The sequence below is a fragment of the Trichomonascus vanleenenianus genome (assembly GCF_965637985.1).
Source record: "Trichomonascus vanleenenianus strain CLIB 3782 genome assembly, contig: TRVA0_026S, whole genome shotgun sequence".
NCBI classification, from domain to species: Eukaryota; Fungi; Ascomycota; class Dipodascomycetes; order Dipodascales; family Trichomonascaceae; genus Blastobotrys; species Blastobotrys vanleenenianus.
Window position 1 is genome coordinate 153948 of NW_027481861.1, and position 23478 is coordinate 177425.

At 51.8% G+C, this 23478-nt stretch overlaps 12 protein-coding genes across 12 annotated transcripts; 6 read left to right on the top strand and 6 right to left on the bottom strand.

The window, feature by feature from the left end:
- Positions 1-677: 677 nt before the first annotated feature.
- TRVA0_026S01728 (uncharacterized protein) lies at positions 678-2384 on the bottom strand (the record flags this gene model as incomplete). The annotated part of the gene is made up of 1 exon (XM_076685595.1): positions 678-2384. The coding sequence occupies one exon, from the start codon at positions 2382-2384 to the stop codon at positions 678-680; it is 1707 nt and encodes a 568-aa protein (XP_076540219.1).
- Positions 2385-2891: 507 nt separating this feature from the next.
- On the bottom strand, positions 2892-3541 carry SDH3 (succinate dehydrogenase [ubiquinone] cytochrome b subunit, mitochondrial; the record flags this gene model as incomplete). Its single annotated transcript, XM_076685596.1, has 3 exons — positions 2892-3333; positions 3388-3451; positions 3502-3541. The coding sequence occupies 3 exons, from the start codon at positions 3539-3541 to the stop codon at positions 2892-2894; spliced, it is 546 nt and encodes a 181-aa protein (XP_076540220.1).
- Positions 3542-4676: 1135 nt separating this feature from the next.
- Positions 4677-5384, top strand: TRVA0_026S01772 (uncharacterized protein; the record flags this gene model as incomplete). The annotated part of the gene is made up of 1 exon (XM_076685597.1): positions 4677-5384. One exon carries the CDS (start codon positions 4677-4679, stop codon positions 5382-5384), a length of 708 nt encoding a protein of 235 aa, XP_076540221.1.
- A 786-nt stretch (positions 5385-6170) lies between these two features.
- Positions 6171-7388, top strand: SPE2 (adenosylmethionine decarboxylase SPE2; the record flags this gene model as incomplete). The annotated part of the gene is made up of 1 exon (XM_076685598.1): positions 6171-7388. One exon carries the CDS (start codon positions 6171-6173, stop codon positions 7386-7388), a length of 1218 nt encoding a protein of 405 aa, XP_076540222.1.
- Positions 7389-9315: 1927 nt separating this feature from the next.
- RKR1 (ubiquitin-protein ligase RKR1) lies at positions 9316-14255 on the top strand (the record flags this gene model as incomplete). The annotated part of the gene is made up of 2 exons (XM_076685599.1): positions 9316-9335; positions 9401-14255. 2 exons carry the CDS (start codon positions 9316-9318, stop codon positions 14253-14255), a joined length of 4875 nt encoding a protein of 1624 aa, XP_076540223.1.
- A 331-nt stretch (positions 14256-14586) lies between these two features.
- On the top strand, positions 14587-15438 carry MRPS28 (mitochondrial 37S ribosomal protein uS15m MRPS28; the record flags this gene model as incomplete). Its single annotated transcript, XM_076685600.1, has 1 exon — positions 14587-15438. One exon carries the CDS (start codon positions 14587-14589, stop codon positions 15436-15438), a length of 852 nt encoding a protein of 283 aa, XP_076540224.1.
- Positions 15439-15695: 257 nt separating this feature from the next.
- TRVA0_026S01860 (homoserine O-acetyltransferase family protein) lies at positions 15696-17009 on the bottom strand (the record flags this gene model as incomplete). Its single annotated transcript, XM_076685601.1, has 1 exon — positions 15696-17009. One exon carries the CDS (start codon positions 17007-17009, stop codon positions 15696-15698), a length of 1314 nt encoding a protein of 437 aa, XP_076540225.1.
- Positions 17010-18120: 1111 nt separating this feature from the next.
- SOH1 (mediator complex subunit SOH1) lies at positions 18121-18562 on the bottom strand (the record flags this gene model as incomplete). The annotated part of the gene is made up of 2 exons (XM_076685602.1): positions 18121-18459; positions 18512-18562. 2 exons carry the CDS (start codon positions 18560-18562, stop codon positions 18121-18123), a joined length of 390 nt encoding a protein of 129 aa, XP_076540226.1.
- Positions 18563-18671: 109 nt separating this feature from the next.
- On the top strand, positions 18672-19454 carry TRVA0_026S01904 (uncharacterized protein; the record flags this gene model as incomplete). Its single annotated transcript, XM_076685603.1, has 1 exon — positions 18672-19454. The coding sequence occupies one exon, from the start codon at positions 18672-18674 to the stop codon at positions 19452-19454; it is 783 nt and encodes a 260-aa protein (XP_076540227.1).
- Positions 19455-19749: 295 nt separating this feature from the next.
- On the bottom strand, positions 19750-20430 carry MCM21 (Mcm21p; the record flags this gene model as incomplete). The annotated part of the gene is made up of 1 exon (XM_076685604.1): positions 19750-20430. The coding sequence occupies one exon, from the start codon at positions 20428-20430 to the stop codon at positions 19750-19752; it is 681 nt and encodes a 226-aa protein (XP_076540228.1).
- Positions 20431-20564: 134 nt separating this feature from the next.
- Positions 20565-22178, top strand: TRVA0_026S01948 (Acatn family MFS transporter; the record flags this gene model as incomplete). Its single annotated transcript, XM_076685605.1, has 1 exon — positions 20565-22178. The coding sequence occupies one exon, from the start codon at positions 20565-20567 to the stop codon at positions 22176-22178; it is 1614 nt and encodes a 537-aa protein (XP_076540229.1).
- A 236-nt stretch (positions 22179-22414) lies between these two features.
- On the bottom strand, positions 22415-23332 carry MHT1 (homocysteine S-methyltransferase; the record flags this gene model as incomplete). The annotated part of the gene is made up of 1 exon (XM_076685606.1): positions 22415-23332. The coding sequence occupies one exon, from the start codon at positions 23330-23332 to the stop codon at positions 22415-22417; it is 918 nt and encodes a 305-aa protein (XP_076540230.1).
- Between the last annotated feature and the right edge of the window lie 146 nt (positions 23333-23478).

Below are 23478 nucleotides of genomic sequence, written 5' to 3' on the forward strand. Positions count from 1 at the left end.
TCCGACATTTGCACCACGGCTTTCATTTACGTATACGGGCTGTATGGTTTAATTTTTGCAGGTTTTAGAGATAATTTATGGCTTCTGTTGTGGAGAGATACATGCAGCTGCTCATCGTCATTTAGGTCTCGGAAAAGTTTTTTTTTATATTGATCTAATTGGAGAAGGTCTCGGGGACAGCGTACTGTTTGCCTCATACACCTTCTAAATAAAGATAGGTTATCCAATTTCAATTGATTAATGTGATTGAGTACTGTCAGCGTTAAAACATCTCATTGAAAGACTCAGTCGAGATTACGGTTGGGCTTCATTTACCGTAGTCAACCGTATATATTGACCAATCTTATAGCGAATCATTCAGGTGCTACTTACTATCCTTAATGGTAATCAATGTGACTCATATCCATTGGACGGATTTCTGGTTGAATGGACGTTACAAGTATGACCGTAACTTATTGTACCACTTAGCACACCAGGAGATATGTTACCAGTACCGGTAATAGAAGGTATAGCTGTACCAGGAGATATACCGGTAGCCACCAGGAGAAAGAGCTACCGCGAGACGAAGTAGTTACCAGGAAATATAGGTTATAATTAATGCTAAATATCTAATGCGTTAGTGGTTTCTCTTCCGTTTTAGATGGCGATGGTGATGCGTTTTCGATGATGATAATGCCTCACTGGCTTTCCTTCCGCTTTCGATGGTGAGGATGATGCTTATGCTTGTGCTTGAAAAGATTGATGTCTACGTTTAGCCGAGCAACACTCGTCCACACCTTGGAGTCTAGCTTAGCTGGAAGCTTCTTGCCGTAGAGACACTGGTCTACTAGCCAGGTGCCCACCAAAAACTCCTCCCTATCCAATGTCCCGTCTTGACGGCGGTCTACGAGGTTCCAAATGGCCTCGAGCGTGTCCTCGTCCAGCCGCGAGCGGTTCCACAGGTCCCGAACCACTACGCCGTGTACGGACTCCTTTTGTCGCGCATACTCCTCGCTATCCTCATCCTGGTCTGTTGGCACAAACGGCACGTGAATGCCTTTATTCGTGGCCCACAGCCCTTCGTAACGCTTACGCTCGACCTCCGACACCCTCAGTGAGAAGTCGTGGTGCTTCCACGGCTTGTCTTCATTGAATAAATGACGCTTCTTAGTCTTGCGCATTGTCGTCTTTTTGAGTCCTGCACTTGGTGCTGTCACTGCTGTGCCCGTTGATGCGGTCGGCTCATCCCGCGGCGATTGCCGCCGAGGGACTATGTATGGAGAGGACGTCATTCTATTGAGTCTCGGTGGATAGCTTGACGGCGCTACTTCATCATTAACAACGCTTCTGGAGCGGGACGGGAGAAGCGTGTGGTCCAATGCTGTAAATGTGTAAGGATGGATAGGCACTGGTGTAACAATGCCGCTTGTATCTGTAGGAGGCAGAGACACAGTAGAAGAGTATCCATGCTTAAGCCCGTAGCGATACTTTTTCGTCTTCTTGCTACCCACTTTAGTGGTAATACGCTTGACGGTATCCTCGACGCTATCTCTTGCCAGCAAGGCCGCTTTGAATGCGCTTTCAAATTGTGACGGCTCCTCGCTATTAGTGCTCCAGTCCTCGACTCCAGCATGGTTATCACTCGTGAACCGCGCCGCAGCCAGGGCTTCCACTTCGTCAGGCCCACTACTGAAGCTAGTAGCCGACCCACGGCGAACACTAGCAGCCTCAGACAGAATCTGGCTTGCCTTGGCCGCCAGCTCTGCTGCAGCATCTGCTTTAGAATGTTCATTTTCCGTGCTAACTGCCATCGCCGGCTTAGCACCAGTTTTGGCGGCAATCGTCTTCGCCGCAGCCAGCGACGCTTCGCTTCGAGTTCTATTCGATTCGTTGAGGCGAGGGCTGCTCTTCTCCTTGAGAGCTACACTGCGAGCCGCGGCCAGCGAGTTGCTTCCATTGGACCCGTTGAGCGCACCTACACCACCCGGCGGCGTAACATCAACACTACGGATGCTCCGCGACGGCGATGCGGCTCTCGGCACGCTGCGAACGCTGTTCGCCAAGCTCGGCGGAGTTGCAACCCCATGGGCCGCACTCAATGCTGGCGAAATACTCTCTTGTTTGGGCAACTTGAGGTCACTCTGGGTGGCCCGGAACGCGGCAGACGCCGCGGACGCTCCGCTAGAAGATCCGGCCGACGCGGGAGTCGGCGCAGACGCGATGCTCGAGGCGAGGCTCGACGAGGACCGGGCCGCGAGTCGCGCAGCGGCCTCGGTGACGGACTGGCGCTTCTCGGTCATTCTCTTGTGTTCAGTGGCCAAATCCTGGCTCTGCTGCCGACGGAAGTCCTTCCGCCTCTTCGCAGCAGAACGATTCGGCCCTGCTTGCTTCAGCTCCTCAGGCATAGCTCGCCATCAGTATTCTTTGTCGATGCAGTGTATATATAGATGATCTTGCAGTTGTGTATCGGCCTGGGGCCCGGATCAGAATGTCTCTCCCAATACCACTCCTCCGGGCGCCGATTTTTCACTCTTGTCCAAATGGGGCAATAGTAATAGCCGCTTGTTACCAGGGACGGGGTTCAGCCGCTGCGTTGTCATGTTGGAGGGGCGCTCCCCAGAGGCCGAGCCGCATATAACAGCCGCGGGCCAAGCGGCTCATGCCTCCAGGCACCCGGTTTTATGGTACAGTGTAGTATTTTCGAGGGCCAACCCTCGAGCTCCCGTGGCTCCGCTCCGTGGAGGTTATGCCCGAAGCAGTTGAGTTCTCCGCGTAGCGGAGGCCCAGGGGGTTTGGGGGAGTGGTTCCCTGATAGTACTAGCAGCCGTAGAGCGTATTCGAGCTCCCGTGACTCCGCTTCGCGGAGGCTATGGCAGAGGTCATCTAATAAATTAAAGAATAGTTATAGGCGGTTACAAAACAGTGAGGATGAGCGAGCTGACAGCGGAGAGGCCGAGGACGGCGTAGCCGGTTCGGTAGACACCCTTGAGAGTGAGCTCCCGGGCAGTGTCCCAGACCAAGTGTCGCAGGCCATTGAAGAAGTGGAAGGTGAATGGCAGGGAGGCCACGAACTTCAGGGAGAGCTTGGCGACCAATGGCAGGGCACCAAACGCGCTCATGAGAGAATTAGAATCAAACTCAACACCAAAGAGTGGGAGGCCTGCGTAGCCAATGAGGAACCCGTAGAATGCAAAGCCCAGAGCTACGCCGGTGATTCGGTGGAAACTGGACAAGACCCAGGTGAGCTGTGGCTGGTAGATCTGGAGGTGTGGAGAAACTGGTCGGGCCGATCGCTGTCGCTTAAGGATCTCAAGAGCCTCCTCTGGAGTGGTCGACTGGGTAGTGACTGGCCTTCTATCATCGTCAATTAGCTTTCTACCTTCAGAATTTACAAAGAAGAAGACATACCGAACAGCAAAGGAGTTAAAGAGCAGCTGCGAGGCTCGCTGGGCCATCAAAGGCCGGCTAGAGGCTAAACACGGCTGTTAGCAGGCTCCATGGGAGCAATTCAAACACACATACCTCGCAGAGTAGTTCGAGTGATAGTTCTCAGCGCCAACATGATTGTGGAATGCTTTTTTTGTGGAGGAGATCGGTTGGTGATGAGAGAAAAGCTGTGTGATTTTTCGCCCTTTGGGACCATGGGATATTCCGGGGGAAACGGAGCGGCCGCGCGTCCCATCGTCCCTTTTTTTCTGCCCATTAAACGCGCCGTGATTGGCTGGTGCTCCGGACTAGCGGCCGAACCTCGGGTTTCTCACACTCTACCAGCCTAGACGGAACAGCCTTGACTAGCCTATCGGGACTATATAGGGCATAATCGTGGTACAGTTGATTTGTACAGTGGTGTAATGTGGGAGAGCTATTTGTCCACTTCTTAAATCATCGGCATTATACTTCAACCAATTGAATCATGTTGGCCGGCTAGAGTGGTTAAGTCGTGCTCTATCAGAATTGAGAAATCACTTGTCGATATTATCATATGGAAGAGGATAACTGATTACATAGTTATAGTGTATTGTAATAGGAGTATTTAAATATCCACATTACACTGAATGGAACAAATAATCGAACTGGTCATCTGTCGTCGTGGAAGCTCACGGAGTCGTAGTGAGGTAAGTGATATTACATAATACCGATGCCGCATGGTTACATAAGCGAGCTGGCGTATAAAAAAAGCACCTGGCGGAAAATTTTTAGAATCTTGACCGACCCTCTCCATTTGTTCAGGAATGGCAACGTAAATGCCGACTATGACGTTTTGTCATGGCTTGGCTTTGCAGCTGTTTGCTGGCATGCGGCTTTTTGGACCCGGCAATTTGCTGGACTTCACCAGGGGCCGTGGAGCTGGGTGTGGCAGAGAGATGATCCGTTTTAATCACCAATTGATCTAGTCTGTGGTTGACTTGGTTTCATATGCGGTCAACATCCTTGCTAAATATAGTTGAATTGATAGTGCAGCTCGAGAATCCACAATCTTGAGCACTTCTAGTCTATGTAGGGATCCTCATTTGTGATGTGCAAAGACTATCCCGTATTATACTTTTCAATGGAACCACATTTACAGTTGAAACATGCACTACTGCTATATCGTATTTGTGTAACAGATCAGTAATTATACTACTAGTAGGTAATTGACCTGTAATAATAATACTGTAGGTAATTGAAGATGAGCTGATGCACAACTATATAAAGCAATGATATGGCATGGCAAGGAGGAAGTAATCATGATATATCCAACGGTAGCTAAAAAAACGTGCTCTAGCCAGTTTCTAAGAAACCTGGCCCATAAAGCAGCCAAAGAATTTCGCACCACTTATTCACCGGGCCAGCTGGGGCCCTACGCCAGGCATTGGCCCCCTCCACTGCCCGCGGTCGGCCCAGAAGTTGAATTCGAGCACATTTTCCACCCCGTTCTCAACCGCGACAGCGCCATTGGTCTACTCCCCCAGTCGTATCACTGCAATCGAGACTACACGCTCGTTGGGGGAAAACTTGTGGAGGCATGGCTCCAGCTCAGCCTATACATGCGGTACCCTTTTCTCTACGCGAATGAAATGTACGATCTCGCCGACGCTTTCACATCAACCGAGCACCTGAGCACTATTGCTCAGCATCTACAGCTACATACAGCCCTCGATCAGCACATGCCAGACGAGGACCGAACACACGTCCAAGACTGGAGTCCTGTTTACGCAAACACTTTCCGGGCCTACATGGGGGCTATAGGTTCCGCACGGGAGGCCGAAGGAATCGACTTCTTCAGCCACCTTAACGCGCCATACACCCGCATTCTAGACCGACTACTACGCGAGCGGGTTTCAGACCCGCAAATCGCAGAGCGCCTTGTGTACAGCCGCCCAGATCCCACTACGCTTTCCATCCCTGACTTTCCGGCCGCATAGCTAGCGGGCTCATCCCTCATCATCGTCATCGCGCAAAGCCACGTACCACCACTACACCCTGCGGCATAATGCGGTCAGTCACAGCCTATAGGCAGGGTTGGAGGCCTGCATCTTGCCAGTGTGTGCTCAGAAGTACGCGCAGTCGTTCACTACCTGTGCCCGTAGTAAGACAGGTGGGGTATGCGTAAACTATGTCACGGCCGTTATTTTTTCAGATCGTCCGCTCTGCACAACTGGCGTCCATTGCCTGGTGAAATTTTTTTTGCCTTCCTGAACAAACCGCAGAAGTGGCTATTCTGGAGAGAATAGGAGGAACCGATAAAGCCTTTTTAGTGCTATTAAACGAGACCGAACTTTTCGATTTTTTTTCTCCTCCCTTTATTTTTTATTTTGGGTATCTTCGAGTTGTTCTATAGTAGTTTGGTAAGGGTCTTATCAAACTAATTGGTGACTTCAAGAGCCTTTTTTGTTTATTCTTTAAATACCAAACTAGTTTTAGGGCTGTTTTTTCCTTTTCGTCTGGGGGAAGAACACTAATTGTGCCCTACTGCCGGTTCTTCATCTTATTGACAAGACCAATTCTTCATCGTATGGACCGAGAGTTCCAGCTTCGCTTCACTCGCCCAGCTAAGCCTAGATAACACGACTTACACCCACGACCCCCAACCACCCCCCGAAAGTAACCAGCTTTGCCGTTTTGCTGGTGAAGAAGAATCTCTGTAAGAAACGCTCCCTGTTCAAAAGTCAAATCCACCCTCAGTTTGATCTTTTGCAATAGCCGGAAGTATGGTCACCTCTGATCTGTACACCAAGTATGTCAACCTCGAAACGTCTGTCAATCTAGACTCCACAGACGCCTTCGAGGGTCCCGAGAAGCTTCTCGAGATCTGGTACGCCCCGACGGCGGCTCAATTGCCGCACGCCATGGGGCCCCGCGGCCTGCGGGAGGTGCCGCGAGCTGCCTGGGAAGACATCTTGGACCACGTACACTGTAAGGTCCTCTCGGTCGTAGAGACCGAGGAGATGGACGCGTTTGTGCTCTCGGAGTCCTCCATGTTTGTGTTCCCACACAAGGTCATTCTCAAGACGTGTGGCACGACGACGACGCTGGCTGGCATCCAACCCATGCAGCACGCCATTGCGCAGTACGCGGGCTACCCGCGGGACAAGCAGCCGTGGCGCGTGTTCTACTCGCGCAAGAGCTTCATGTTCCCGGAGAAGCAGCAGCACCCGCACCGATCCTGGGCGGACGAGGTCGCATGCCTCGACGGCCTCTTCGAAAACGGCACCGCGTACGTGGTGGGCAACATCGCCAAAGACCACTGGTATCTCTACGCCACCGTACCGCTCTACTTCGACACCAACCTGCGCATGCCCGTCAACGGCGTGCCAGTCGATCACCCGGTGCGGCTCAACGACCAGACGCTGGAGATCCTCATGACGGACCTGTCGCCGCTCCATGCGGCGCAGTTCTACACAGATCGCCTGCCTGGGGCCGCTACTCTTGACTGCGCCGACGCCGCACGCGGCGGGCAGTCGCCGCTTGGCGCCGCGGCGGACGACGAGGACCCGGGCCATGAATTGGGTAATATTGTCACCAAGATCGCTGGCATCGACCAGATCTACCCGACCACGCACCAGGTGATTGATTCGTTTATGTTCACACCCTGCGGATATTCGTGCAACGGGTTGGTGACTGAGGGTCATTACTTCACAATTCATGTCACTCCTGAGCAGGAGTGCTCGTACGCCTCCTTTGAGACCACCGTGCCCCCTGCCGAGTACAACATGACCAACATGGACGTGCTCGAGAAGGTGTTGGAAATATTCCGCCCGGGCAAGTTCAGCGTGACGCTGTTCGACTCCGAGGTCGAGTCCATCTCCTCGAGCGTCAAGCTGCCCACGCGGCTCAGCAGTTATAAGCGCACCGAGATGATTCGCTACGACATGAACGGCTACGATTTGGTTTACATGGCGTTCGAGTCGCTCAAGTACAAGTGTTAGGAACTCAATTGCTTCTGGTTTCGCTTCGTTTATCAGTTCCAGTACATTATTTGTTCTGGTTCATTTTGCTAGTAATTTATTTGTACTGTTTGCTAGTACTGTAACTTGTAGTAATTTTTTTCATCTTCTTGGCAACTCTAGCACTATTGGGCAGCTTTGGTTCTTTTGGACAGCTACATGTATGACCGTCACGCCGCATCATAACCCCCATAGGTCTCTAACAGAATACATTGGCTTGGTTGTAACCAACCTTATTAAACTATATATCCTGATTGTTCTCCTCTCCATGTCTTTGCTGGTCTCATCGTTATCGTTTCCTTTAAACATACACGTCACGAGATTCCTTGTCACTTTCCTATAAACACTGAGAAGATGTAGGACAACGTTTATCCAATGAGATTACGTACAGAAATATTGGAGCTGATTTTCGGCCAAATTGGAGCGGACCTCAGAAAAGGTTGCATGTCGACGGTTTTGTCCCATTGCTGCAAGGCTATTGTGGAGGAGCGTGAGCATTCGGTGCGTGTTGCTACTGTACTACAAAAGCATGCCCATATTGTAGCTCTTTTTGGACAAAACTATGTAATAGGTTTCATAGTGCTGACGCCGTTGCCTGTTACCTCGAGAAATTAACGCTGGAGTACTGTAGTTTTACAATAGAGATAATGCGAAACCCTTCCTCGAGTTCATGAAACGTGCGATAGAATCTGCCTCGGCGATTTCCTTGATCGCTGATGTCCAAAAAATAATGGATGATATAAGAGCGCTGAAGCTGCTGAAGGGCTCACGGTTCTACCAATGAAGAGGCCGACCTTCAAGCTCAACTGTGTTGGCCTCAATGCCAGTGGATCTGAACCCCTGAACCTACTCAGCTTGCTTGCTTGAAGAAATTGACGATATATCCATATCATAAACCACATCAATTGAAGTCATCATTCTCACGGTAAACTGGTCCCAAAAGTGAATGAGCAGTCGGCTATATTTATATTCGTGCTGATATTTCCGAACAGGAAACTTGTGAGAGGACATCACAAAAATGTAGTTATTAATTCGGCAGCAGACAATTGCTGACGCTGTTACACTGATGCTCGTGAGGGCCTTTAACGGCATTCGAGGCAGACTTGACTCATGACAATCCAGTTTGTTTGAATCATTAGCAGCGCTAACGGACGTTAATGTGATGATAATTGTTCCAACTTTAAGATCTCTATCTGGCATTCTAATGTTGTTAAATATGTACTTATGTAGTATAACCTGTGCGACTACAGTCGATATAACAATTGCAACTGAACTTCGGCAAGTACCAGGCAGCGCTACTGTAGTAGAGCTCGAGTGTTTTACTAGGGCGCACTGTAGAAGGCTCTGGCTAATGCAGTACAAGGTAAAGAGCTGTATCGTACACCTGCCGAAGACGTTTCTATATATATATATACCGTATTTTAAAAAACATCAACGCGTTCTGACATCATGACCCTGCGTAATACGCACGTAATAAAATCCCTGGACGAGAAAAGACCTCATCGCTCATACGCTCCAAGATATACCATCTTCCACCTGAATCTAAGAAACAGAATACCACGATGAACAAATAACCGCCATGCAGGGAACCCTCGACATACGAAGGACTGGAGCGCGGAGGAATCCACAGATCTGGACATGTCGTCATAGTGAAAGCGATCTGCGTCAGGTGTGTTCATTCCCCTGACGGGCGACAGTTGTGTCGGAGGGGGAGGCCTGCGCGCGCACGAAGCCTCACTACACACCCCCCCCCCCCCCAAAAATGCGGTGCATGTCTGGGCAGTTGCGGTTTTCCATCTCTCATTACTGAGCCCGGAGAGACTGAGTCCGTGCACTGTGGCGAATTATTGGTGTGTCGGCTGCGTGTAGAAGGAAATTGCAGTCAGAGAAACTACAGTTATAGCTGAAGATGGCTTCGTTTGGGTCAAGGTGAGTTGTGGAGGAGCTGGGAGAGCCAGGCTATTGGAGTAACGATAGGGACTAACCTGTGGTAGGTCAATCGGTGACAATGAGCCCTCAATCACGTATATATCGGGCTTGCCTGATCCAAGCAGCCTGAATGATTCGCAGATGGTTGTGGTGTTCAAGAACCTGCTCAAGAAGGATACAACGACACGGGAGAAGGCCATTACGGAGCTGACGACGCTGCTGAGCACCGAAAAGGGCCCCCAGTACGTAGATACAGAGTTCCACTGGGCGTGGACGCTCATATACCCGAAGTTGTCGATAGACGTGTCGCGCAACGTGCGACAGCAGTCGCACAAGGCTCACGGCATTGTGTTTCGCATTCTGGGCAAGAACTCTGCAAAGTACCTCAAAGACTCGGTGAGCCCCTGGCTGTGCGGCATGTACGATACAGACAAGCTCGTGGCTGCAGCTGCGGATCACGCGCTTGATCTGGTGTTTCCCACGGAGGAAAAGAAGAAGTCGCTTTACAAGATCTTTGAGAAGACGCTCATTGACTATATCTACGAGGTTATTGCATTACACACCCCCGAGGCGCTGAGCGACGAGCGCTACGTGTCGAAGGAGGAAGCCGAGGCCAAGTACCTGCGTACAGTGCGGTCCTGTATCGCGTTGTTGCGGTATTTGTTGCTGAACGGCGCAGACTGTCAGAAATACGAGGAAACGTACAAGAAGATTGTGTCGAGTAAAAAGCTGTGGCGCCATGCGGCGTCTCCAGACGTTCTGCTGTCCAAATCGGTGCTGGAACTAGTAATCGTCCTGGTAAACGAGCACAAGGACTGGGCCGAGCCAAACCTCAAGGTTATCTCTCATTACGTTATCTACAAGGGCTTCAACGAGGCGAATAATGCCGTCCTCATCGACGTTCTCCAGGCTAACATTGTCCTGGCCAGGGCTTTCCCAGAAAGCTTTAATCTGGCTAGCTCGAAGGAGGGCGCTGCGTACTCTGCACTCCTGTCGTTTGTGTCTCAGGGCTCGCGCCGGTCTGGTAAGCATTTCTGGCCGCTGGTCCAGTCATTACTGTCTTCTCTCTCGAGCGATGTGTCTCCGTACAGCTCCCAGTCCCCCACGGGGACGAGTGAGGGAATTGCCCAGGCATACCTAGATGGTATCCAGAAGGAGATGGTCGTGCACTTGGCGGCTGGATGGGGCAGCTATCTGACGGCAATTAAGCGCATTGTGTCGAGCGATGTCAGCCCCGCGACGGCCGATGCCATTCTTAATTCGGCCATCGAAGCTGTGGCGCGGCTGCTGATTCTGCAGGAAGGAGATACGCTGGATCGGGAGATCCTCCAGATGACTGGCAAGAAGCTGGCAGAGCTGTGGCAAGAGAACGCCATGACCATGAAAGACAAGTTCAGCAAGCTTCTGGACGAAATCGCGCTGAATAAGAAATCGCGTCCGTTCTTTAAAAAGTACTTTTTCACAACCAAAGTCATGTTCGATGACCTGTCGAGCCAGGCGCACAAGGACATGATTATGGAGTTCATGGTCAACTACCTGAAGTTCACGTTTAACAACCTTGCCCCGACCGACGAGGACTTCCAGATCTACTCGGTGTCGCTCATCTTATCGACCTTTGAAGACAATATCTTCTCGTATGACAAGGACATGGTCGATATCCTTGAAAAATTCCTCAAGGAGGACTTGGCTAAGTACATTGTGTCGGACTCGGCGGCAGACGTGATCAATATCCTCAAGCAATACACGATCCACAACAAGGACCCCAGCTGCACGTCGATACAGCAGTTCGTCGAGCTGAGTTTCAACTCGGTCGTAAAGCTGTCGAATCTCGACCAGCGGTCGTCGCTGTTCCCGCTCATCCTTAAGGAGTATGCGTTGTTTCGAGGGCGCACCAAGCCCATCCCGTTGGCCTCGGAGTATCTCCTTTCTGTCTACTCGAGTATCGACAGCTGGGAGATCACCAACGACTGGGACTCGATCCTGTTTGGTATCAGCTCGCACGGCATTTTCGTCGCCGAGGACGTGGCGTTTGATATTCTCAAGGGGGTCTCGAGCCTGCAGCTCGTATCGGGCAAGAACATAGAGAAGGCGATCTGGACTTTTGGCAACCTCCTGAAGCTCGACCGCCCTTACTTTATGAAGTTTATCGAGACCGAGGCCGGCAAGGTGCTTGTTTCCCAGCTGTGGAAGCTGTCTGAAGACTACCCCGAGGCGGAGGGCATCCTAGGTGCTATTGAAGACAATGCCATCATCCTGCCGCGAAACGACGTCAGCCTCAAGGACAACAAGACTCTCCAGTCCCTGACAGATGGCCTGCTTTCCGAAGTTGAGCGGTCTTCTGTAGACGGCATTGACCTGTCGGTTCAGCGGGGCCAGCGGCTGCTGGACCAGACCCAGGACGCCGCCTCCAAGCTCCAGCTCTTCGAAAAGCTTCTTTTCTACCCCAACGGCCAGTGGAGCACCAAACTTGCCTCGCTGTTTGAATCTGGCGTGGCTGGCTCGCTTGCCGTGTCGAATCCGCTGGGAGGTGCTCTGTTCTTCCTCGACAATCTGCGCGATGAGACCCAGGTCAACAATTTGAAGGTCATCCCGGAAGAGCTCATCGCCATGTCGATATTCTCGGTCTGTCTCATTGCCAACAACCGCAACCTGTTTGAGACGCTGCCCAAGAGCGTCCAGCTGGAGCTCATGACCTCGCTGGGGCTCATTTCAGAGGCCAGCACGGACTACGCGTTCCTCATTGAGAAGGACCAGGAAAACGGTATTGACGATAACTTCCTCAGCGATGCTATCATTGCATTTAGCAAGGACGTTAGCGCCATTCTTCTCGATGGCCTCAAGGAGTTCACTGCCCACGATGCAGTTGCTGCCATCACAAACAAAAACCCAGGCCTCCAGGAGAGCCACTCGGCCAATCTTATTTCGCAGCTGTGGAACAACACCATCGAGCATAGCACAAAAGGGTACTACTCGGCGCGCGTCCTGTCGTTTATCCTCGAGTACCTGGTGGAGCGGCCCACCATTACGCGGGCCGACGCCGAGTCGCTGTTTGCCCAGATGTATCAGACTGTGTTTGATAAGGACCACATCTTGGGCGCCGCGGCGGTCATGCTTGGGTTCAAGCGGTTCAGCCTGGCGCTCAGAGCGTTTGACAAGCTGCGGAACCAATTTGCCAGCGAGCTTGTGTCGCTGGGCAACCAGAACGTTGTAAAGTCCAACTTCAAGTCGCTCGTGTACCTTAACCTGCTGCTTGATTCGCCAATGGAGGAGCTCAAGGAGAGTGAGGCAGAACTGTTTCCCGTCCAGCGGTTGCAGCGGTGCCTGCAGAGTCTCTTTGAGTGCATGCAGTCCGAGGACGCTTACTCGCGAGACTACATGCCCGCTCGCATGGAGATCAGCAAGCTGCTCTCCAAGGTCCTCCCGCTTTATCCTGGGCTGCCCACCGAGCTGTGGCAGAGTGCTGTGGAGCTCCTGGAGCAGGACTTCATTGCTGTGGACGAAAACTCTGTGGGCCTCGAGTACTTCACTCTCAAGCTGTTCAACACGTTGGTGCACATGCAGGAGTCGCATGCTGATCTCAGCGAGATTTGGCTCGAGAAGCAGAGCGACTTGTACGCCGAGCTACACGATGTGCTGTTCAAGGCCAAGGCGCTGGCGAACCAGGCCCGGGAGATGACTAACGTCCAGCTGTTGCGGGCAGTGTCGACTACGCCGCTTAACCTTGTCGAAGATCCCGAGCAGCTGTACGGGTTGCTGGCGGTGCCTTCGTTCGAGATCCAGCGATGCGCATACATTCTGCTCCACCAGCTCATTCCTTCTCAGCAGGAGGAACGGTCTATCGAACTTCAATTGCAGAGCCAGAAGCTGGCGACCGACGAGGAAGAAGAAGAAGAAGAAGAAGAAGACGGCCAAAAAGACGAGGACGAGCAAACGCCTGGGTCGGCATTCACGCTTCCAGTTGAGCTGGTGTCTCTACTGCTGGAGACTCCAGTGCGGGGTGCCCCGGCGTGCGACCTGACACGGTACCTGTGGTCGTGGATGCTGATATACGACCACTTCCACCGGGCGTCGTACGACCTGCGCAGGATTTATATCAACGAGCTGCGCGAGTGCGGCCACCTCGAGACGTTCCTTAACTTCATCTCCGAGAAGATTGTGGCGGGCGACCTGCAGGCCATCCTCGACGGGCATCGGGACGACTTTGGTGACCTCATGAAGTCGTACGGTTCGCGCGACGAGGAGTTTGCTCTGGTTAGCGAGGAGATTGATGTTCTAATGCTGCATCTCTATTATCTGGCTCTGCAGCACACGGGCTCGCTTGTCAAGGCGTGGTATCTCAGCGTCAAGAAGCGGCAGGTGACCATTGCGCTGGAAAAGTTCACTGAAAAGTACATCTCGCCAACTATAGTCAACGACGAGATGGACAGTGTCGAGAGCATGCTCAGAGAGAAACGCGATGGCCTGCTCGACGAGCAAATGAAAGCAAAGATCATCCGCCCGCTACGCGAGGTGCGTGTTTATTACACCATTGATGAGCAGACCATGGAGATATCGATTAGCTATCCGTCGCTGTATCCGCTGAAGGATATTCGGGTGGAGGGCATCAAGCGTATTGGTGTCAAGGAGAAGCAGTGGAGAGCGTGGCTCATGGCGTCGCAGGCCATTGGCACCTCGCAGAATGGCACGATTGTGGATATTCTCGAGCTGTTCAAGCGCAATGTCAGCCTGCACTTTGAGGGTGCCGCCGAGTGCGCTATCTGCTACTCGATTCTTCACCAGGATCACACCCTGCCGACCAAGGTGTGCCCCACCTGCAAGAACAAGTTCCACAACTACTGTCTTTACAAGTGGTTTAGCTCTGCGACGACCAGCACATGTCCGTTGTGCCGAAACGAATTCTCTTTCCGACGAAATATATAGAAATGATGACTTGTATTAATAGATATTGTTTAATGATTAATTAAAACTCTCTAGCTGCTTCAACCAGTTTTCTTCAGCCGTTGGTACCTTCTTTTCAGACGCTGTTACCCTCTCAATGTCAATGATATCCTCTCTTCAACCGCTATTGATATTCTTTTTGTTAATTACATATGATGAAAAATATCCAATACATACAATACCCGTTATATACTTCCCTGCCTGATGTCTTCAAATCTTAGTATGTCGGGTTGTCGACATGTCGAGGTGTTGCGCGCGCCCGGGGGAACATGAAAAAATTCAAATCGCCATCACCACATATAGAACGACAGCCATGTTCAAGAATATCGCCATAGCCCGGCCGGGGATGAGCCGGGGGCTGCTGAGCAGCCTGCAGATCCACAGGTCGTTCCATGCGACTCCAATTGCGCCCGTCAAGGCAAAGTACCTGAAATCCGTGGAGCGGGTGCAGAAGCATTTCGCGCGGATGATGCTCAAGCAGCAGACCAATGAGGTTGATCCTGTGCTGGGGCGCAAGGTTGTGCCGTTCGTCGAGCGAGTCAAGGCCCGAGTTTCCGAGGAGACCAACGAGATCCAGCAGATGGACCCTAATAACACGGTCCGACTGTTGTATGGCGCCGAGCAGGCAGCCATGCTCGAGTCCAAGGGGGACCACGAATACACCGCCATCAGCCAACTCGAGGCTAAGAAGCGGGAAGCATTGCAGAGGATTATCTCTCTCCAGAACGCATCGCAGAAGGCTGTTAAGAAGCTGGCTGTGGAGTACGCGGTGAAGGAGTTTGGCCGGTTCGAGGGAGACACCGGTTCGAGCGAGGTCCAGGCGGCTGTCTCGACAATCAAGATCCACTATCTGGCGAACCATCTCAAGGAGAACAAGAAGAATTACCCGAGTCTGCGAAAGCTCGAGATGATGGTGCAGGGCCGTCAGAGGATGCTCAAGTACCTCAAGAGGACGCAGCCAGAGCGGTACTTCTGGGCCATTGAGAAGCTCGGGCTCAGCGACGAGGCGGTCACTCAAGAGTTCCACCTGTCGAGGAAGTACTTCGCCAAGGTGCGATTCTTTGGTGACCGAACCCTGCCAGTGAAGCTCAACAAGAAGGAACGAGCTGCCCAGCATAAGATGGAGAAGATGAAGAAGAGGGCCAAGCGATTTATGAAGGCTTAGACGAGGAATATATATATACATGTACATAGTTTGTATTGCTAATGACACACCACATTGAACCAACCATATGAAGGCCACAGTTCCCAAGATTACCATGGCCACAGACCGCCATAATTATGAAGGCTCCAGCTCGACAGTACTGTCGAATTGGTACAATAGAGCTGTCTTCCGAACTCCAGGTACACTTACAGTATCTGCCTCAATAATCTGTAACCAGCAGATAATAATGCAAGATTGACCGTAAAATTGTATGGCGTTCAACTTTCGAGGAACCGCTTTACTGGCCCGCCCACCTCGTCAACAGCAAGCAAAAAAGTATCATGACCAAACATGCTAACATCGTTGCCGAGCTCAACGTACTGATGAATGCTCGGATCGAGTCCCTGAGACGCAGCACCAGTTGAAAGCACATTGTTAATTTCACGCTGCTGCCAGAACGGGAATAGTATGTCCGATTCAACTCCCAGGACCAGCGTCGGAATCGAGCTCATTGGCTTCATACCCTGCACCAGATCTTCCGTAGACGACTCGGCAATGGCGTCACGTGGCTGCTCCTGGATTAGATTCTCCGGTAACGCCCTACATAGGGCAGGCTCATAGTCTGCAACCTGTCGATTCTTCGCCGCCTCCAAACTAGCTCGACCAAGATCAAACAGATCCATGGCCTTTGACACATAAAGCAGCGAGTTTGGGTCGTACTCCGAAAAGAACTTCTCTCCGGCGTGGTCGAGATAGGTCTCGATGAGGAAGTCAGGGCACAGCGCAGGAGAACGTGACGGATCAGCCCTGTCTCTGCCAAATCGCTTTTCCCACTCGGGCCCAGACCGGTACGTAATAGTCGCAATCTCTCGGGCCAGCTTCATGCCCACATGAGGAGGAACGCCGTCGTAGTAGAACCCTCGCTTCCAATTGGGGTCCGACATGAGCACCTGTCTCTGCACAAATCGCATAGCCACCGAAGATGGATGCGACCTCGCACAGCCGGATATAGAAACGACACGCCCAACGGCATCCGGGAATTCTGTAGCATATGCCAGACTCTGCATGCCGCCCATTGACGACCCGACTGATGCGTAAAGCCGGTCAATGCCAAAATGCTCAGCCACCAGGCGCTTCTGGGCCCGCACCATGTCATTGACCGAAATTATGGGGAACCTGGTAGCGTATCGCTCGCCGTCGGCCGGATCGGTTGAGCTGGGCCCTGTTGACCCGTAGCACCCGCCCAGAACGTTGGTGCAAATAACGAAGAACTTATCCGTGTCAATGCTCAGCCCGGGGCCAATGAACTTCTCCCACCATCCTGGCTTGGTGTTTTTGTCGTGCGATTTGGCGTGGGACGACGCGGAGAGCCCCGTGTGGATTAGAATGGCGTTATCTTTCTGGGGAGACAGGCGACCCCACGTTTCGTATGCAATCTCAAATTCAGGCAGTGTACCGCCATAGTCGAGCCTCATGGGCTGGTTGGAAATATACTTCTCGTATCCGGACGACACGAACGAGTAGGCGGGCTCGGGGCCGGACTCGAACGACTGAGTGCGCTTTTCGAGGCGGTCGAGACACGGGAAGGACATCTGCGGGTTCGAGGGGGCATTCGATGCCGCCTTCGGCTTGGCCGTCGAATAGAACAGGCCCGGCCGGACAGTCCTCAGTGCGTTTGGGAAGCTTCTTTTCAGCATTATCAGCTCCAATTACGCATCTGGTATGGTCGACCAGTCCTGGTCTCCATGATGATTAATGAGCGTCGGTTGGCAAATTTCACGTGACTCGTGCGGCTTTATTGGTGTGTTCCGCCCCCCCCCCCCACACACACAGCCGTGCCACAACCGTTGGCTATGCCAGATCGATTCATAATTGTTTACACTGTACTTTATTAAATCGTTAGGGCAGGAAATAAGGATAGGCTATGCCATTATTGACTGTTCAGAGGAATTATAAGTCAATATTGCAGACTATCTTAAACTGAAGTCTGGGACTACAGTAAATTCCAACAAAATACAATGGTTGTTGGATGGGGCTAAGCTATGCAGTATCATAGATATCAGGTACTGACTAGGTGAAGATTATTCAATGGCAATTATGCTTTACAATAGGAGGGTCACCCATACTAAGCTTCAATTCCCAGTCGACCTTATCCTCTAAGCAGTTGACGGAGTAGCTTGAGGTATAAATGTCTGCACTCACGTCACGACCAATTCTGTTCGTAGTTCAGACATCTCTTCCACTACATTCAGCTTTTAACCATGCTTCGTCTCCTGGATACCTTCTCTTGTTAGAAAACGGGAAGAATCTAACTATGGCAACATCAAACGGATAAATGTGTGATCTTCTAATGGCTTATTTGATGATCGTAACAATCATGACTCCTTGCTTGGCCTGTTTATAACTTTTGACCCAATTCACCCTATTGTCGGCCCTCATAAGGATCTTTAAGATAGGAACAAGCAATATATTAAAATATGAGTTTGGGCTGTCGAGTGGCCAGTACGAAAAAAGGGAATAGCCAATACGCAGGTGTCATAGGCTGTCGCCGGATTATTACCTATTAGCCCTAAAAGTATTTGAAATTATCGTAAGGAATCATGATATGGGCAATGTTCACAAGAATCATTCAGTGCCCTTTTTACAGAGGAGAGAGTGCAAAAAGACCCCGGCTGCCAGACTAACCGTGGTAACATGTTACAATTACTCTTTCTTCACCTCCTCATCTTTAATCGTCGGTTCTTGGCCAGCTGGCTTAGCTTGGTCCAGAAACTGAGTGATATTAGCCGGATTTAGCCATTTCATGTAGAAGTCGTCCATAAACAGCTTTGCAATGTCAGCCCGCAAAATATCCTGTCTGAACCGTGGCTCCTTTAAAAGAGTCAAAAGATGCAGGCAATTCGGGTAGATGATGTACTTCGAGTACTCTGGATCGCGCCAGTACTCCAAATACCCCAAATAATTAAGGAACTCCTCCGACTCGAGGTACTTATTCTGCGCTAGAAAGTTGAGGTACTGTGGGTTCGCCAGCGACTGGATGAACTATTTTCGACGTTAGCTAGACAGAATCATATCACGTAATGGACATACATACCTCGAGTTCTACCTCCCATCGCGTAGGAAGCTCTACTGTCTCTTGATCCATCCCGTCTTGCCCTTTCCCTTGGTTGAGTTGACGGCAAACATATGCGATGGGAGTTCCGCCAAACGGAACATCTTCCTCAACCCACGCCACGGATCCGATATTGCAGACAATGGCTGATAACGAGATAGAACAGGCTAAAGAAGCCCCAGAGAGCATACTGCCCAGACTTCCGCGGGACATTTACGGGCTGTCGCTAGACGAAGTCGCCATTTTGGCGCTCTACCCAATGACAATGGTGCTAGGCCAGCTAGTTTCCATTTTCAACCCCGGGCCGAGTTACTTCTCCAACAAGCGCAACGTCTTCAACGTTTTGTTCGTGCGCCAAGCATGGCTATGGACGACCATGGCATTCGCAGTACACAGTGCCTATGCTGCTTCGCGAGAGCATGGGCGCCTTCGGTTTGCTGTCCTGCGACAAGAGGCGCTTCGATACGTCCTTGCTACAGTGTGGTGGCTGCTGTTTGCACAGTGGTTCTTCGGCATGCCTCTGATGGACCGTATCTTTGTTTTGACGGGCGGGTACTGTGACGGTGTAGACGGAATCGAGGCTGGGACGCCGATGTCCTCGGCAGCGTGCCGGTCGCAGGGAGGCATCTGGACTGGCGGGTACGATCCGAGCGGGCACTCGTTCCTGCTGCCGCATTCGAGCTTGTTTTTGTGGTTTGAGATCCTCCCGACGTTGCGTAGTATTGCGAGGCCTCTGCCGTTTGCTATCAAGACTGTTCTGTCGTTGATTGCTCTGTGGTGGTGGATGCTGTTGATGACCTCGATCTACTTTCACTCTTTTACGGAGAAGATGGCGGGGCTCATTTGGGGGTACATTGAGATCCTGGTAGTCTACGTCTACGCGCGGAAGTCAGAGCCTGGCAGGGCACTCTTTGGGCATACTTAACCTCCCCATCACCTTGAACTGACCTAATCAACTCGCCATGCCTTCTAGATCCATTCACCTTTAATTGGGCCAGTCAACGTCTACTAGATCCAATCACCTCGAGCTGACCCAATTAATTAACCACGCCCACTAGATCCTTGCACTGACGGAATGGACTGACCTTTGTCACTTACATGCCAACACTATCCATTGTGGGGTATACTTCTGGTATTCGACTTGACGCACGCCATCAATTGTCAAACAACTACCTCGATAATATACCAGCGCTCCATTTGGAATAATGCGATATAATTTATTAACGATTTAAATAAAGAGCCATTCGCTCTGGCAGCCCATCTAGGGAACCCAGAATCGCATGGAGTAGCGGTCCTTCGGCACCATCAACACTCACAACCTCGGTATCGCTGCACACTAATTGGACCTCGTCATCGCCTAACCCAATTCGCACTATTCGCACTGCGGGATCAAAGCCTACGCTTGTGATTCCCTTAAGGCTCTCGAGCGCAGCCCTGCGCCGCTCCAGGCGGTTGAGGTCACGGTACACGCTCTCGGCAAACAATTGGATGTCTCCGTTGAGATACTTGTATTTGTAGGTCCCCAAAGGGATGAATGCAGGAATGGTGTGCTGGTGGATATCCAGTCGGCCACCCTTATCTTCCTTCTTGAGGATGACATAGTGCGGCGTTCTAAAAGATCTACGTGCAAACACCTCAAACCGAATGCCAAAGCCGTCGAAATCCGCCACATTAAAGTACGTGATGCCGGTCATCCGGTCGAGGTTCTCTTTGACCGCCAAGTCCAGCTCTACGCGCCGCTTTTCGATCCTTCCCAGCAGATCGACCCCCTCGGGGCTGCTACTCTCTCCTCCGCCTACGAACGTCCGGATGCACTTCTTTTCATACTCTCTCCGCAGCTCCTCTACCTTGAACTCATACTGCGCTATATCCTTCTCCAACTCGCCTATCTCAAGGTCCATTCTTTGGCGGTGGGGTGGTATTTTTGGATTTTTGGTGATGTTATCAGCGCGTCCCCACCGGGGGCCCCCTGGGGTTTGAAATATATTTCTCCGTGACAGCGCATCATCCCTTCCCTGCTAGGTGCTAACAAACCATGGAACCAGCTGTAGAGCTCTCGCACCGCAAGAAGCCGACTCCGGAGGAGCCAGGCCTTCCCCTCACCTTGGATGACGTGGAGAAAAACGAGGAAATCTTTGCTCGTCAGGAAGCTGCGGGGTCTAGGGAGAAGAGCCTGGGGCTTGACCAGCTGTCGCCCGCCGACCGGCGCAATTTCTTTGTGCTGGTGGGTCTATACTTGTTGCAGGGAATTCCCGTGGGCCTGGCGTTTGGATCGGTCCCGTTCCTGCTGAAATCAAAGCTCAGCTACGGCCAGGTGGGGCTGTTCACCCTGGCCAGTTACCCGTACAGCTTGAAGCTGCTGTGGTCCCCCATTGTCGACGCCATATATAGCAAGCAGTTTGGTCGCCGCAAGTCGTGGATCGTGCCGATCCAGTTTGTCAGCGCGTTTGTGCTCATCTGGCTGGGGCGGAACATTGAGCCGTACATGGAACAGGCCGAGCACAACCTCGGGGCCATCACTGTATTCTTCTTCCTGCTTGTTTTCCTGTGTGCTACGCAGGACATTGCTGTAGACGGGTGGGCGCTGACCTTGTTGTCGCAGCAGAGCCTGTCGTATGCATCTACAGCGCAGACAATTGGTCTTAACACGGGCTACTTTTTATCGTTTACGGTATTCCTGGCGTTCAACTCTCACGAATTTGCCAACAAGTACTTCCGGGAGTCTCCCAGTGAAATTCCTTTGCTTTCATTGAGCCAGTATCTGACATTCTGGGGCCTCATGTACCTCATTGTGACGATCTTCGTAGGCCTGTTCAAGCATGAAGAGCGGACGAAGCACGACGAGGGCACTAGCGGCATCATGCATGTTTACCGCTCCATGTACCGGGTACTCAAGCTGCACAACATCCAGATGCTCATTGCTGTCCACCTGGTGTCCAAGTTTGCATTCCAAGCCAATGAGGCAGTGACCAATCTTAAGCTGGTCGAAAAGGGATTCTCCAAGGAGGACATGGCGCTGACGGTGCTGATCGACTTCCCGTTTGAAATCATCTTTGGCTACTATTCTGCCAAGTGGTCGACTGGCGACTCGCCGCTGCGGCCGTGGATGCTGGCGTTCCTGGGGCGTCTCGTCTGCGCTTTCTTCTCGATGCTCACGGTCATGTGGTTCCCGGCAGACAAGCAGTACGGGATCGGTTACCTTGTCGTGGTCATCATTGCCCATGTACTCGGGTCTTTTATGTCGACAGTGCAGTTTGTGTGCATCAATGCATTCCACACTCAGATCGCCGACCCACTTATTGGTGGCACCTACATGACGACGCTGAATACTATATCCAACCTCGGTGGCCAGTGGCCACGGCTGCTTATCTTCTATGGAGTCGACTTTTTCACCAAGGCAACTTGCCGGCCAAGCGAGGGCAAGGACGGTGAAAGCCCTCTGTTCCAGTCGTTTTCGTGTGCCACTGAAGCGCTCAAGCAGCAGTGTGTTGACCAGGGCGGTGTCTGCATCAAGGAGCGAGACGGGTACTATGTCATGAACATTGTGTGTATTCTCATTGGCCTTGCCCTCTTCTTCGGATTCATTCAGCGGATGATGACGCGACTGCAGCGGCTGCCCACAAGTGCCTGGCGAGTCGGTGGCATTTAACTCTTAGATTATTTATTCCCGAAACATAGAATTGTAATACATCGTTGCTCATTGCATGATAATTGTTATCAATCGTCCATTACAGCTTCCTAACGCCCTCATAATTGCAAACAACTTTGTTCCAACTTGCCTCGCATTTTGTTACAACATGTCGTTACAGCACGTGGCAACGTTTGTAACAATTCGCTACACCTGCAACGTATCAACCATGCATTTAGTATACAAAATACCGGTTACTACAATTGATCGACTTTCTCCCTGAGAGCTTTAATATCATCTGGCGTAGTCCGGCAGCAGCCACCAACAATTCGCGCCCCAAGATCATGCCAACCAGACGCCTCACTCGCCAACGTCTTCGTACTTGCGCTTGACTCCCATTGCTTCGTCTCGCCGTTGTAAATCTCTCCCGAGTTCGGGTACACAATCAGCGGCAGTCTCGTGTGCTTTGCAAGCTCCTCCAGCGTCTGGCCCGCAGTCTCCACAGAAGTGCAATTGACTCCAACTGCTACAACGTTCCCCCCAGTCTCAATGATCTTGATCGCCTCGGACAAAGGCGTGCCATCTGCCATGTACTTGACATCATTGACGCTGAGCGCCACCCAGTACGGCTTTGCCGGGTTCTTGTTGAGCATGCCAATGAGCACCTTCAGTTCCTGCAAGCTGGGAATTGTCTCCACGGCGAGAATGTCGGCGTCGCTCTTCTGCAGAGTCTCCAGCCTCACGCGGTGGAATTCACACAGCTGAGTGTCCCTGATTGATCCGTAGTCGCCAGTGTACTCCTGTCCGCCAGCCAGATACGCGCCATAGGGCCCGATGCTCGCGGCGACGAACCGATCTGACTCGCCGAGTGTTTCTAGTTTGGCGAGATCCACGGCGCGCGTGAACAGTCGGGCGGCCTCTTCTTCCTGGTTGTCCTTGGACACGACTCCAGCCTCAAGAAACCCTTTGACTGAGGCCTGGTATGTGGCAGTAGTGACAATGTTGGCGCCAGCCTCGAAGTAGCCCTCGTGCACCTTCGATATCTCCTCTGGATCGTTAACCAGCGCGTGGGCGGACCACAGCTTTTTCCCCACCACCTTCTCGGGCAGATAGGTGCCCATTGCGCCGTCCAGCACTAGGACTCTCTTACCAGTCAAGGCATCCAGAATAGACATGTTTTCTGCTCTGCGACTCTGGTCCTTCAAATTTGGTGATCCACGACAAGGCGACACCGCCGCACGGCTGACCGCCTTTCCATTAAGCACCACGCTACCTTGCTTCCCTCGAATCCAATCAGCCTCTCCGAATGGATGCTCGAGGG